Consider the following 16,046-nt stretch of genomic DNA (forward strand, 5'->3'; position numbering starts at 1 on the left):
TAGGCACTTGTGCGCCTGTGAAGGAATACAAACCCACAAGATTTCCAGTGGGGAGGAAACATTAACATGAAAATGTACGACCTGTTTTTTTATGGCGACTAGGACGCCACCACCCCTTCTATTGGTCCGATCATTCCGGTGAATGATGTAATCCTCAGTGTCAAATAAAACTTCGTGATCAGCAACATCTGAGTTAAGCCACGTTTCTGTCAATAATAAGATGTCAGTACTATTGCTTTCTAAGTGAGAGCATAGTTCAGTGCGCTTGGGGAGAATGCTACGAATATTAGTGAAAGATACTTTAAGCTCCAATGGTCAACTACAAGCATTTGAAGCTCGCCTACTAATATCCTGTGGACGTGTTGCCGGGGCGCGGTTGAGCTATCTGGAAGACTGTATCACAGTGTTTGAAGCAGAATCATACGTGTATACCTGTTTATCAATCCTCAACTTTTCAACGTTAAGCTTGAATGGCATCTTTTTAGATTTAGCATAGTCAAGAAGATTTTTTCTGGCAATGCATGTTTGAAGGGGAAAATCCTCACGCACGGCAAAGCCAGTGTCCTTGAATTTATAGCCCTGTTCGAAAACACGTTGCCCGTCTTTAAAGGAGGTAAATTTAGCTATGATAGGCCTACGTTTATCTTCATGATACTGGCCGAGGTGGTGGGCGCTTTCAATTAGTGAAGACTGCAGATTGATACCAAGATGATTCGTGCAGAGTGCTATAACTTTTTCCTCGGCTGTAAACCATGACTCTGACATCGTCAGAAGTACCGAAGAAAAGCAAATTTGATCGTCGCATTCGGTTTTCCGCGTCTTCACAGCGGGAGTGTGGTATCCTTAGTTTGTCCGGTAAATTACAAGCCAAAATAGATGAGCTGAATTCCAAAGTGCTATGGGCGTTTTTAATCTCCGCAGAGTCAACTTCAATTGCACGTATTCTTGCAGAGAGCTGCCTCAACTCGACATCTACAGATGCCTGCCAGTTCTTTATTGCGAGCAGGTCATCCTTAATTTCATCTTGTCCGGATATAATCTGCTGAACTGTTGCTAAGACCTTCGCCAAAACGTCATCACGCTCAGGGCCTGGATTTGTTTCAATATTACCAGACATAATTCTGCCAAAACATGTACACCCAAAAATGAAACAGGAAGTGTGGCTCGGGTATTAATGCCAGTGTCTTGGTGTACTACTCGATTCAGCCGCTGGACTCTGTGAAAGTATCCACTCTAGTTGCATTTCTTTCTCAATGTTCAAATGCAGGCCGCAATTGGTCGTAATGCTGCGGCATCCACAGCACAAAATCCAGCCATTGACAAACATAGGTCTACATAAGGTCTACACAAGTGAGTGTAGCGAATGCCTTGGATGGTGGCGAGAGCGGGCCAACAATGTAGATGTCAAAGTGATAGAAATGGGCATCACAGAGACGAAAGGCGTGCATTGGCGACTTCGTGTGTTGCGTCCTCTTGGAGCGCTGACAGTGAACGCATTCGCGTGCCCAGCGGCGCATATCAGAGTACACTCAGGTGGCATGCTGGGTGGCACAAACTAGGGGATGACTTGCATGGTGTAGGTTATCAAACACTTGATGAAGGAGTCGGAATGGAATGAATGGCAGTGTTCGACTCCTTGACATGTTGCAAGTGGTAGTCACTGAAGGAAATGGAAAGGGGATGTCTGGAAACGCTAATGACGTTGCAGAGGACCGGAGGTTTCGAAGCACGACGTCTAAGTGCTGCGCCGTAGCAATTTCTTCGATGTCAAGTGTTGCCGTGGATATTGAGTCGATACAGAAGGCATCTGCAGCTGCGTTGACCGGGCTTTCGATGTATTGTATGTGCATGGTGAACTCGGACATGAAATTGAGGTGCCACCAAAGGTTGCGGGTACAGCTCAAGTTAACAATGGCAACCGGAATCCACCTTGCAGTTATGGCTGGTTTGCCCATATCTTCAAGTGGGTACGACTGCCACCAAATGTTGTGGGTTCGAGTGTCTTAACTTCTCATGGGCAGTGCAGATTCTACCTCCGAGGAAGAATGGCAGAAAAAGCTAGTTACAGCATGGGATTCCTTTCAAGGATCCCCTGAGCGAGCTGCCGGTACGTGTCCATGCACACGCTGACATATGCTGTTAAGTACGTTGTTAGTGCACACATCAACAATGACGTCAAATCTAGCTAACACCGAGACATTTAAACTGATCAATTGTCTCTATTTGTTTGGAGTTAAATATGATGCTATTGTGTGGACAAACTGGTTTATATTTCAGCTGGAAGATTACTGCTCGTGTTTCTTTTTTTTTCATTAACATGCATATGATTAGATTGTGACCATTTTCCCAGCGAAGTCATCGTCATATTGCACCCTTGTACGAGTTCATGAATGTTATGTCCAGATAAGAAAATGCTTGTACCATCTGCATATATTATGAATCTGGCATTTGGGTTAATGTTTACAATGTCATTAACAAAATGTTGAAAAGTAGTTGTCCTAATATACTGCCTTGTGGGGCACCAGAATTAATTGGTTTTATTTCCGAGTATGATTATGTATGTTGACAAGTTAATATTTTATTAGTTTTACAGCCTGGCTTCATATTCCGAAGTACCATAGCTTCTCTAGAAGTAACTCATCATTAACAAGATCAAAATCTTTTGAAAAGTCAAGGAATATTCCCATCACAAAAGTTGTTTTCAAATTGTGACAGAATATATCCTTTTTTTTTAACCGCACCAGTTCAGTAGATTTGTTTTTCTGGAATCCAAATTTACATCTGGTGAGCAAATTGTATTTATTTATAAATTTAGTAAATCTAGAATGCCAAATTTTCTCTACCGTAGAATCCCGAGAAATTCCCTACGCCCAAAAGATAACCCACCCCTAACTAAGGTCCCAGCTTAGGCATGATAAGGCACCAGTCACGCATGATACGGCACCAGTTGTTATCTTGGCAAGTGTTTGGAGTGCACTCATAAAGTCATTAGAGTGCAACACCATCTTAAATTCTTTTAAATTCTTAAAACCTTAAATTCTTAGAACCTTGTTAAACCGTACCTCCTTAAACAGTAGTTTCGTTTTAAAAGTAGTAAAGTGAAATCCCCGACTCAGTGGCCATTGAACATAATGCATTTTGTATCTGCATAAACCGTACCAGCTTATTACGTATGTATCGGTTAACACGCAGTGTTTTCACTTTTCATTGCACAACCACAGCAGTTTGTCCCCATCGGGCAGCTTGTAAGAACAAACCTCACAGATCAATACAACGGCCTTCAATCGCATTGTCTGTTTGTGAGTGAAGCCACATCAACATCATTTCAGTGTCGTACAGGCAAAGACTCGGGCCATGCCAAAGCTCGGAAAAAAAGCACCAGGTGCTCAGCACAGAAGAAAAATTACGACATTCGACCCACTAAAGCATATTCTAGTACACTGTAAATACAGCTGCCCTGGCCATTCCGACAACGTGACAAGAGCTAAGAGTGGACCCAGGGGCACCGGCCACTTAGCAGGAGCATGGAAAAGTCCATTGTAAAGAGCACGAAAATTATAAACTGCGCGCGAAGCGCGCTCGCACGGCGTGCGAAATGTGAACGGCTGAACTCTCTTTGTGAGAAGAATCCGCTCGCTGTTCGCAGCCAGCACTGGAGCACACATGCCAAAGGCGCTCTGGCACATCGTACAGAATTTGGTCAATTTTCCGTGTTTGGCACAGGAATTTGCGTTTGTATCAAAACGGCACCATTGACGCAGGAGTCCCACCTCTGCTTTTTCAATGCCTTGCACTGCGAAGGCTACGGTACGGTGGGGCGTGCCCACAATTGTCACCTTTGCATAAAGCTCAAGTTTATTTTTGATGTTAACGTAGACACCACGACTTTCAATTTTGGTGCCTATGACGCAGTAAACATAAGCAAAATGTGGTTGTCCTCAGGAAGCCACAGTGCTTTTAGCCAGTGGACTCGTAACTGAAGCCTGCGGTGGTCGCTGTATCTGCGCTACGTAGCCGACCACAACAACCAATAGCAGTCGCATATGGGAATCTGCTTTATTATGAAATAAAGTGTAAGCCTGCCTCCTTAGGAGAGTAAAGAGGCAGGTTTCTGTTGAAAAGAGAGTGTTCGAGAGAAAGGCGACTTCGTGGTCTGCTTGCAAGCTCCACGCACCACATACGACAGTCAAACTTGGCTGATACGTCGTTCACAGCAGCATATGCTACCAACGGAGTATGTTATTTCACCAAGCTCGACGGGTGGTTCAGAGCCCCTTTAATCTATGTGCTACTGCTGCTATGAAGCTTGATTCTGAGACACTATTAAACACTCACTCATGTCACAATGTAGTAATGTACCGACAAGGGTAACAAAAAAGACAGGTACCATATTGAAACATTTCATAACCAAGTATGATAAGTGTTGCATAAAGGCAGGTGTCATTAATTTTGCAATAAGTGATCACTCGCCCATTTTCAGTGTCCCAGGTTAACATTTTAAAGAAGCAGGACTAATCTTACTTGTAGCGAGACATAAATCCTGCCACACTGTCACAATTCTGGGACTGGTGCAATGTTGTAAATGAAAATGACCCTGACGCAGCTTATGAGCAGTTTCTGTGCAAAGTTAAGTGGATTATGAGAATTGTCTTCCTTAAGAAAACTCTAGTAAGTGCAGGAAACATACAAATCTGTCAATGAATTATGAACTGCTCAACAACATAAGAAAGAGTGACTAGATTTAGAGAGCATTTCTTCAAGTAAGATGCACCGACGGACTGAAAACTTGTACAGCATTTAGAAACCCCGTGAATAAGGATAGTGACATAGCAGAGAAAAATTACTATACTCACCTATCCAGCTCTTCTGCAGGAAGATCGGAAGAACACTGGAAAAAATTTAAATCAGCAATTGGTCATATACCTCCACTTACTAAATTATTAAAGGATGGGGCTTAGTTCAAAGGTCTTGAACTCTGATACATTTAATGGTAATTTTGTCTCTTTCACCCTCTTGTCTATGAATAGCAACATACCGGCAATAATATTTCCTAATGAGCAGACCATTTTCTTAGATTGTGTTAATGAAAGTGAAGTAGTTTCGTCTTTTATGAAACCAAATAACAGCAAGTCTATCGACGCATCAGGCATACAAATAACACGAGTTACGTATATTATTGAGAATAATTATAGTGCGCTAGTTCATATTTTTGCAACAGGAAGCTTTCCACGTAAAATGCATTATGCAAGAGTCGCCATATTATACAAGAAAGGTGACAGAAATGAACCTTCCAATTACCATCCTATTTCTTTTTGGCAGTTGTTTCAAAAAGATTAGAGAAAATTATACTTAAATGTTTCACATCCTTCAATGAACATAAAATTTAATTTATTTATTTATTTAAAATACCTCACAGGCCCATTTAAAGGCATTGGATAAGGGGGGACACAAAGTGTTTCAACAGGAGTAAACAATATAAATATCAATACAGGCATCCACAAGATAAGTAAAGCAACGTTCAATAAATGTTTGTCTAGGCTAAGCTTTATAGACAGCGTAAAAACAGTAATATCCTCATACATACAAAAAATACAAAAATTCAAGTGTGAAAAACAGGGAAGGAAAGCAGGTCAATAACTACCTCATACAATGTTCCTACAGGAAGCTTTGCAATTCTTCGCGAAAAGCGCCACAATTTAAGCATGCTATGTTATCAGGAAGACTGTTCCATACAGTTATGACACATGGCAGTGCTGATGCGTTAAATGACAGTGTATTGCCAAATATGCGCATGAAACTATGGCTATTGTTAAGGCAGCATGACGTGCGCGCTGGTACTTAAAGCGGCAACAGATGAGTTCGTTAACATTCGTTAACCATTTCCTCTCGCTGCCCCAGGATGTGTGAAGATAAAATTGTCAGTAAGTTCGTTGTTTTTATGCATTTTGCTTTGAGATATCTTGTGTAGAATGAAAGTAAGTTTAGAGTCAAGTATGATGCCTAAAAACTTCTGCTCTTTGTTCACAGGTATTTGTTGCCCATGCATTTCCATATTGGGATCTGCAGCAAGAACTTTCTTAGTGGTGAAAAGAGCACAAGAACTTTTGAGAGGGTTCACTCTAAACTTATTTTCGTCTGGCCACTTAGAAACTCTGTTCAAGCACTGTTGTACTTGTCTCTAACACACTGTAAAGTTGCAGGATTTGAAACCTATCTGTATGTCTTCTACATAGATGGAATAAAAAATAGCTGGTGGTAATGACGCATAAAGCGAATTCATATTAACGACAAAGAGCGTGCAACTGAACACACCTCCCTGAGGTACCCCAATTTTCTGTATGAATGCACACAAGAGTGCATACCTATTTTCAGCTGGAACATACGGTTGTATAGGTAGCTTTCTATAATGTTTAACATAATGCCGCAGTTGCCCACCACCAACAGGTCGCGCAGCATTCCGTAACGCTAAGTTGTATCGCGTGCCTTTTACATATCAAGAAACACAAAGAAGGATTATTTATGTATGAAGGTGTCACGAATGTTTGCTTCAATGTGCATGAGATCATCGCTTGTAGACTGTCCTTCTCTAAAACTGCACTGATATGGATAAAGAATTGTTTGACTGAAAAAAGTGTAAAAGGTGACGGTTTAACATCTTTTTCAAAATGTTTGCAAATACAAATTGTGAGGGCAATTAGGCAGTAACTTGTTGCTAATGTGGGGTCTTTGCCTTGTTTTAAAATCAGGTCAAGGGATTCTTTACCATGTGTACCGTGTGCATGAGCAGTGTTTGTAATTAACCTTATGTTAAAAACCAGTATATTGTTGCGAAAATAGTATAGCACAGGCCCCTTTCTTTCCACAAATGTGGGTTCCTCGATGCGGGGGAAGCCTTTGTGTGGAAATAACCACAACAGTGCCTCGGGCATGTTCTCACGCCCGGCGAGCGCTGCCGTACCTGACGGTCACTTCATGCACGTGTCGCACCCTCTTCTCACGCTCGGCTGTATGGGACATGAAAAATTGATTACTTTTGGGCAAATTTATTTTTTATGCGGAGTATTTTCACAACCATTTTTGGACTCTTTAACTCTGGCCCTTATTGGATCCTGTTGGCCAGCCCGATGGGTCGAAATAGGCCATTGGTGGAGAAGCCTGCACCTCCCGCCGACCCGTGGGTCCCTTGAATGCTGCGGAAACTCGTTTAAGGAATGGTCCGAGAAGTTTTGGAGAGAGCAAGGAGACAGCAGCACACAGGCGGGACTTCACCACGTGCCGGTCAGGCATGCCGTCGACGATCGGTGTGTCATCGTTTTGTAATTGATATGTGTAGAGCATAAACCTAAATGTTAAGTTAATAAACCTAGTTATTCAAATGGCACTTCTCATCTTCGTACCTGCGGATCTGGCCTTGCCCCTGCCTGAACTCATCCCCTCTCATTGTTGTCTCCCTGGTGAGCTGATGCATCAGAAAAGTAACAACTGCACCACTTCGCTACAACATTCCCTAGATGTCTAAAAAAGCTAAGGTAGTTCCTCTTCACAAAAAGGGTGACAACGCTGGTCTCTAACTGTCATCCTATATGTATTTTATCTTCAATTAGTGAAGTTGTAGAAAAGTTATTGCTTTACCGTATTAACAACTACCTTAAATTTAGCTTGCTGAAACCTAGTCATTTCAGTATAAGTTCAGAAAGTTCACCTAACTTGGCTTTGCTAACATCAACTGATTATATTATTATTCACTTGATCTCGGGTACATGTGGGCTCAGCCTTTTAAGACTACTAAGACCTTTGATACAATGAACCATAATGTTCATCATCAGCAGCAGCAGCAGCCTATTTTATGTCGACTCCAGGATGAAGGCCTCTCCCTGCGATCTCCAATTACGCCTGTCCTGCACCAACCGATTAACTAGCGCCCGTGAATTTCCCAATTTCATCGCCCACCCCTCTTCTGCCGTCCTCGACTGTGCTTCCCTTCTCTTGGCACTGTCAAGAATGGCGAGTTGCGCAAGAAGATTGCCACCTTGCCACCCGATTACGACAAGGGGTGCAAGACGCGCACCTCTCCCTCTCCGTCACTGCAGCTGGGAGGCGTTCAAAGAAGCGGCCTTTGCGTTGGAATCCGCCGCCTTCCTCCAGCCCCTTCGACATTGTGACGGGACTAGTTCGGTGCGTGAACAATGATTCCGGAGTTCCCCAACGCGGAGCTGATTTGAAACGCTGGACAAGCTGCCGTGGGGACGACGTATTTTGAGCGTCTCACGCTTCGGCCTAGCACGGAACAACGAGCGACCCTCGATCAGCGGCGATAGTTTCCCGGAACGGCACCCCGCGCGGTTGCCTCTGTGAACAGAGCGCGGTTGCCTTTGTGTACGTAAACTGATCTTCAGAGCAGCTGCGAGTTGGTGATGTGTAAACGAACAGTCGCCGCGTCGTAGGACCGGCGGATCGAGTGTATAAAAACTGTGGTTGTGCGAATGCTGAGGACACACTTCTCTTGAGCAGTCATGTTAGACTGAGTCACTTCTCTCATGCAGTCATGTTGGACTGTTACTCTTTTTCTCAAGCAGTCATGTTAGACTGATTTAATTTCTGTAAATAAACCCTTTTTCCTCGTTCTCGATGAGAAGCAGTTCTTCACTTCATCAACGATCTCAGCGTAAATAAGTTGGACGACGGCATGGGCCAGCTACCTTCGAATTCATGCCGTGCTCCAATCTTGGCAAAGGACCACGGACGAAGGGATTGAGCCCCCAATCCTGACAACTGGCTGACAGCGGTGAGATGGACTTTGCGACATGGTGCTGTATCTGCGGTGAGTGCTTGGTTTTTGCTTTGACTCTCTAGGCTTCATTTTGTGGTTGTTCTGTTTAGAACAGTAGGGAAGCTAGATTGTTGTGTGTTAGCTAGGTTGTGTTTTCCTAGCTAGATTTAGAGAGCAGAATCAAGGCAGTAAAGCAGCAGTCATGGAGTTAAGGACATTGCTGAGAGACGAGTTGTTGATTGTTGGTGAGGAACTGGGCCTAGATGTACGCAAGGAAATGCTCAAATCGGAATTATTGGAGCTAATTTCCAATCAGGCCAGTGAGCAAGATATTGAAATGGGATTGGAACTTCTCAAAAAGAGAGAGAAACGGGAAAAAGAAAGAGAAGAACGGGACAGAGAAAAACGAGAGAGAGGAACGCGATAAAGATCGCGAGTTAAGAAAAATGCAACTTGAACTTGAAAACAGACGTTTGGAGTTGTCTCAAGGAAGTGAAGGCGCTCTGGGTCGATCAAGTGAGGCAGAATCGTACCGCATGGACAGGCTATTAAAGCCATTTGAGGTCGGGACCGACATAGGCTTGTTCCTAAGCAATTTTGAAAGGACTTGCGAAAAGATGAACTTCGGCCCGAGTACATGGCCACAGCGGTTACTGTCTATGTTGCCGTGTGAGGCGGCGGAAGTAATCGCCAGATTGAGTGTGCAGGATGCATATGATTATGCGAAAGTTAAGGCTAGTCTCCTGAAGAAATACCGACTTTCAGCCGAAGCTTTTCGGCAAAGGTTTAGGAGCACAGGCAAGAAAGATAGCGAGGGCTATCCGGAGTTTGCGTATAGCTTAAAGGCCAACCTAGTCGAGTGGCTGAAAAGCGCGGAAGCGTACGACAGCAGAGACATGATCATTGAATGCATGTGTCTAGAGCAGTTTTACAAAACCATCCCCCAAGCTGTGAAACTGTGGGTGCAAGACAGAGGTAATGTAAACACTGTGGAAAGGGCGGCTGAATTAGCCGAAGAGTACGCAACCCGTAGAAAATTGAACGCCGAGGAGGGAAACTGGGACGGTCGAAATGGACCGCGGAAACCATTTCCGTTCAAAAAGGGTGCGCAAACTAGACGATCCGAGCCTGTAGACATGGCGGAAAAGCCCGCAGAAAAGAGCGAGGAGAAACTTAACGGAGAAACCGCACAAAAAGAACAGAAAAGAAAATTCGAATCTGTTAGACCAATTCGCTGTTACAAATGCCACAAACTGGGACATATAGCTGTAAACTGCGAGAAGTCTAGCGTAGTTTTTTCCTACGTGGAGGAAAAGGATGAGAATATGGAACTTTTAAGTCCATATCTCCACGACCTGCAAGTTAATGGAAAACCATGCCGAGTGCTAAGAGACAGTGCCGCCACGCTGGACATTGTCCATCCGTCTTACGTGATGGTAGATGACTTCACCGGAGAAGTAGCGTGGATAAAACAGGTTGTAGAAGAACACAGCGTGTGTCTGCCCATGGCCAAAGTCAAAATCAGTGGACCATTCGGGGAGCTAGAGACTGAGGCTGCAGTTTCCAAATTTTTGTCACTGCAGTATCCCTACATCTTTTCGAATCGTTCGAATCAGTTACTGCGTGACAGAGGGCTCAAACTGGGAGAGGGCATAGTACAGGCATTGACCCGAGGCCAAGCTCGTAAGATCGCGGCGCTTTCGGCTGAAAATGCTCAAGCTCCTCCAGCGGAAGCAGAAAAGGGCATAACTTCAATACCCGAATCCGAGCTAGGCCCGAGGGACAAAAGAACAGTTGAGGAGAGCCTGCCAGCTGACCAGCTCAATGAGAGCGTAGCACTAGAGTGTCAGAGTTCTAGCCTGCAGGAAGAGCAAGCAGACGCGCTCACAAGCGAGACAGGGTCGTTATTATCACCGGCCTCAAAGAACTTCGATCAACTCTTACGCGTGGATAGAGAGTCACTGGCAGCTGAGCAAAAGAATGATGAGAGCTTAGCTAAATTACGTGACACAGCTAAAGAAGGCATTGCTAGGCGCAACGTAACGATACATGAGAGAGGAGGATTGTTGTATCGGCATTACAGAGATCGAAAGGGTAAGATTTTAGATCAGTTAGTCATACCTACTAAGTATAGGGAGGACCTTTTGAGTCTTTGTCATGGAAATGGGTGGTCCGGCCACCTAGGCATAAACAAATCAAAGGAAAGATTGCTTATGGAATACTACTGGCCTGGCTGTTTCAAAGATGTAGAAAACTTTGTAAGATCATGCGACGCCTGCCAGCGTTCTGGTAAACCAGGAGAGACTTGGAAAGCTCCACTGAAGGTAGTGCCCTTAATAACAGAGCCTTTCAGACGGCTTGTAATAGACACGGTAGGGCCTCTTCCAAAAACAAAATCAGGCTACAGGTACTTGTTTACCATGCTGTGTCCGGCTACCAAGTTTCCAGAAGCAATCCCTTTGAAAGAGCTCAGCTCCACTGAAGTAGTAGACGCGCTTTTGACAGTGTTTGCACGAGTTGGGTTTCCAGCCGAAATTCAGGCAGATCAAGGGTCAGTATTCACGAGCGCACTGACTTCCACATTCTTGCAAAAAAAAGTGCGGGGTAAAGTTAATGCACAGTTCTGTCTATCACCCTCAGTCAAACAGTGTAGAGAGGTGGCATTCGGTGCTTAAGCGAGTTTTGCGTGCGCTCTGTTACGAGCACAAGGAGGACTGGGAGAACTGTCTGCCGGCAACTTTGTTTGCTTTGCGAACGGTTCCACATGAGGCGACAGGGTTCTCACCAGCAGAACTAGTGTATGGGAGGACACTCCGGTCTCCACTGAGAATGTTAAGAGAGATGTGGGAGGAAAGAGGGGAGAGTCCAACCGTGGTTGAATATGTGCTAAATTTACTGGAACGGCTAAGCGCAACCCGAGAACTAGTCGGAAAGAACATGGAAATAGCTCAAAGGAACGCCAAATTCTATTACGACAAGAATGCGAGGCTTCGTACGTTTAAAGTCGACTTAACGATGAAAGCGGAAAAGTGTAGGTTTGGTTGTTCGCAGGTTACTTATCTGGGCCATGTTGTCGGTCAGGACATGAGACGGCCGGCTGAGCTGAAAATAGCTACGACTGGAGAATTTTCTCAGCCGCGCCCGAAAACGGACCTTCGTTCATTTTTGGGACTTGTGGGGTGCTATCAACGGCACATTCCGAATTACTCGCAATTGGCAAGTCCACTAACAGACGCCCACCGAAAGGGAGCACCGAGTAACGTACACTGGGATAAGGATAAAGAGAACGCTTTCCAAAGTTTGAAAACGCTATTGGTTTCTCGCCCTGCGCTTCGCGCGCCAGACTACACAAAGGAATTCATAGTTCAATGCGACGCAAGCGACAGAGGTATGGGCGTGGTACTTAGTCAGGTCGGCGACGATAATGAGGAGCATCCTATCCTCTACGCCAGCCGTAAACTAAATGTAAGAGAGGAAGCCTACAGCGCTTCAGAGAAGGAATGCGCTTGTTTGGTTTGGGCCGCCCAGAAGTTGTCGTGTTACTTGTACGGAGCGAAGTTCATCTTCGAGACCGACCACTGTCCTCTGACGTGGCTCAATCAAATGTCACACAAAAACGGCCGCTTGCTCCGATGGAGCCTCACTCTCCAAGAGTACAACTTCTCCGTTAGATATAAGAAGGGAAAGTTGCATAGCAATGCGGATGGTTTGAGCAGGCTAATTTGAATTCTGCGTTTGAGGGTCCCACCTAAATTTTAGGGTTACTAGTGTTAATTTTATTAAGCGAAGAAAATCCCCTCTCATTCAGCAGAATTCCCTCCATTAATTGCTGAATTTGTCAGCAGGAATTTGCTTCAGAAATTGGCATAGTGAAATGTAGCATTTTTTTTTGTTTCTGCACTTATGTTGTTGTTGTTGTTTTTTTTTTTTTGAAGCCTAGCGAGTCTAAAGTGAGAGCCAATGCGCGTCATCTCGGCGCAGAGCCGTGTTGTGGGGTTCATTTTGCAGTTGCCTGTCCTTGTTGAATGTTTTGGGGCGGTGACATCAATGCACAAGTGGTCGCTGCGAGCCAAGACATCAATCCCCCCCCCCCCCCCCTGACCAGAAGCCGTTCTCTTCCTGCCTAGCGGTTGTCAGCGCTAGACAGTCGAGGCTTTTCGGGCCATGGAGGCGCTGTCAAGAATGGCGAGTTGCGCAACAAGATTGCCACCTTGCCACCCGATTACGACAAGGGGTGCAAGACGCGCACCTCTCCCTCTCCGTCGCTGCAGCTGGGAGGCGTTCAAAGAAGCGGCCTTTGCGTTGGAATCCGCCGCCTTCCTCCAGCCCCTTCGACATTGTGACGGGACTAGTTCGGTGCGTGAACAATGATTCCGGAGTTCCCCAATGCGGAGCTGATTTGAAACGCTGGACAAGCTGCCGTGGGGACGACGTATTTTGAGCGTCTCACGCTTCGGCCTAGCACGGAACAACGAGCGACCCTCGATCAGCGGCGATAGTTTCCCGGAACGGCACCCCGCGCGGTTGCCTCTGTGAACAGAGCGCGGTTGCCTTTGTGTACGTAAACTGATCTTCAGAGCAGCTGCGAGTTGGTGATGTGTAAACGAACAGTCGCCGCGTCGTAGGACCGGCGGATCGAGTGTATAAAAACTGTGGTTGTGCGAATGCTGAGGACACACTTCTCTTGAGCAGTCATGTTAGACTGAGTCACTTCTCTCATGCAGTCATGTTGGACTGTTACTCTTTTTCTCAAGCAGTCATGTTAGACTGATTTAATTTCTGTAAATAAACCCTTTTTCCTCGTTCTCGATGAGAAGCAGTTCTTCACTTCATCAACGATCTCAGCGTAAATAAGTTGGACGACGGCATGGGCCAGCTACCTTCGAATTCATGCCGTACTCCAATCTTGGCAAAGGACCACGGACGAAGGGATTGAGCCCCCAATCCTGACAGCACCCATCCTGTAACCCTAATGGTTCGCCGGTTATTTAACCTGCACATTAGGTTACCTCTTTCCGTCTCGTAACGTTATGCCTAGAATTCTTCGTTACATTGCTCTTTGCGCAGTCTTTAACTTGTTCTCAAGCTTCTTTGTCAGTCTGCAAGTTTCCACCCCATATGTCAGCAGTAGATAAAATGCACTGATTGTACACCTTCCTTATCAATGATAATGGTAAGTTTCCAGTCAGGAGATGACAATGTCTGCCGCATGTGCTCCAACCCATTTTTATTCTGTGAATTACATTCTCATGATCAGGGTTCCCTGTGATTAATTGATGATGATGATTGGAGTTTAATGGCGCAAGGGCATCTAAGGCCAAAGAGCGCCAGGACATATGGTTTTTGTTTAGTAAAATTGTGGGTTTGGTGCTGTGACTTAAAATAGAGGCTGTATAGAGGCCTACACGTAAAAGAAATCTATAAATACTGGTGGATGAATTCTAAAATTATAGGTTATAGGGACACATGGTAAATTGTTGCGGATTGCCCGAGTCCCTTGCTGTACAATTCTTGCCTACGCAAGAAGTGCAAGAGCTCAGACATACTTATGTGCGTCAGACTGTACTTCACCTGTGAGGCACAGTCTGATGGTTAGCATGGAATGAGATTATATCTAGAAAGTTAGCTTGAGCAAGATAATTAAGCACTCTTTTAAAGTTAAAAAGTGCATCTTCTGATAAGAACATCGAGGGATGGGGTGGTATATGGTGTGTGTAGAGTTCCTTAAAATGAGCTAATCGCTCTCGGTGAAGTTCGGGACATTGAATGAGGATATGTAGGACGGTTAAGTTCTCACCGCAGCGCGTGCACGTCGGGGGGTCAGTTGCAGTCGGTAGGTGTTTGTGTGTGCCATAAGTGTGTCCTATTCTGAGTCGTGCTAGGACGACTTCGGTGTGCCTATCAAGCTTCAGTGGGAAAGGTTTGCTTAATCGCGGTTTAAGCAGGTGCAGCTTATTTTCCACTTGCTTGTCCCACTCAGCTTGCCAATGGTTATGAAGCACCTTTCGTACAGCAGGTTTCATATCTACACCAGGTACCCAGCTTACATCAATAATATCCCGATGAGCCGCTTGTCCAGCATTCTTGTCTGCCATTTCATTGCCTGCAATCCCAGAGTGTCCTGGCACCCAGCATACAACAAGAGCTAGGTTTTGTTTATATGCTAGGTGAATGTGTTTAAGGAGCATGTTTAATACAGGGTTTCGGCTTGTTTTGCCACAGGACAGGGCTGTGACAACACTTAAGGAATCTGTGTATATTATGGACTTTTGTATCTTGTGCTGCACTATGCATTCAACAGTGATCAGGATACTGTACGCTTCGGCTGTAAAAATGCTGCTATGGTTATGTAAGGTTTTAGCGTTGGAGAAGTTTGGGCCATGGGCTGCACATGATACCGAAGTTGCCGACTTCGAAGCATCAGTGAAAAATGCCGTTGATCTATACTTGTCTTCAAGGGCCAAGAAATGTTGCTGGATGAGGGCACTTGGACAACTCTTTTTGTTCAGTTCTCTAAAGGACAAGTCACAGGTAACTGTACATTGTTCCCAGGGTGGAATAGGTTCAACATTGTCGCTTTCCTGTAGATCTGTGAAAAGTACTCCGAGTTCTTCCGCGACAGATATTACTGCCAACGGGAACGGTGGGGCGTGTGAAGGCCTGTTTAAGTACAACTGGTTTGTGGACTGATCACTTATGAGTGCTTTGCATGGGTGGTGTTTTAGTGACATGATTCTTATTGCATAGGTGACTCCCAGATATGTACGTTGATAATGCAGCGGCCACTGATCCGATTCTGCGTATAGACTTTGGACGGGGCTCGTCCTAAAGGCACCAAGAGCTAGGCGGATACCTAAGTGATAGACAGGATCGAGTTGCTTAAGTGTTGTCTTTGAAGCAGACTGGTAAACGATACATCCGTAGTCTATGCGTGACAACACAAGGCTTTTAAAAAGAGATAGGAGGCAATACCTATCTGTTCCCCACGACTGATGGGATAAAATCTTTAAAAGGTTCATGGTTTTAAGACATTTCAGCTTCAGCTGTTTTATATGCTGCGTGAAGGTTAGCTTACTATCGAATGTTATACCAAGAAATTTTTGTTCTTTTCTATTTACCAGGTTTCTCCCATGCATGGTAATGCAAGGGTCAGGACATACACCTCTTCGTCTGGAAAACAGCACACAGGAAGTCTTTTCTGCATTGAATCGAAACCCGTTTTCGTCTGCCCATTTCGTGAGCCGATTAACACTCAACTGTATCTGGCGTTCACATA

At 44.9% G+C, this 16,046-nt stretch overlaps 1 protein-coding gene across 2 annotated transcripts in view; it reads right to left on the reverse strand.

Annotated features, from left to right (window-relative positions):
- The window catches only part of LOC139057129 (uncharacterized), a 118,682-nt gene that overhangs the window by 43,046 nt on the left and 59,590 nt on the right, over nucleotides 1-16,046 (reverse strand). For both annotated transcript variants that reach the window (XM_070534907.1, XM_070534908.1), the window contains exon 3: nucleotides 4,854-4,888. In XM_070534907.1, the coding sequence (XP_070391008.1) occupies nucleotides 4,854-4,888 (35 nt within the window). The remainder of the gene's footprint in view (nucleotides 1-4,853; nucleotides 4,889-16,046) is intronic.

Source organism: Dermacentor albipictus, chromosome 3 (genome assembly GCF_038994185.2).
Source record: "Dermacentor albipictus isolate Rhodes 1998 colony chromosome 3, USDA_Dalb.pri_finalv2, whole genome shotgun sequence".
Taxonomy (NCBI): Eukaryota; Metazoa; Arthropoda; class Arachnida; order Ixodida; family Ixodidae; genus Dermacentor; species Dermacentor albipictus.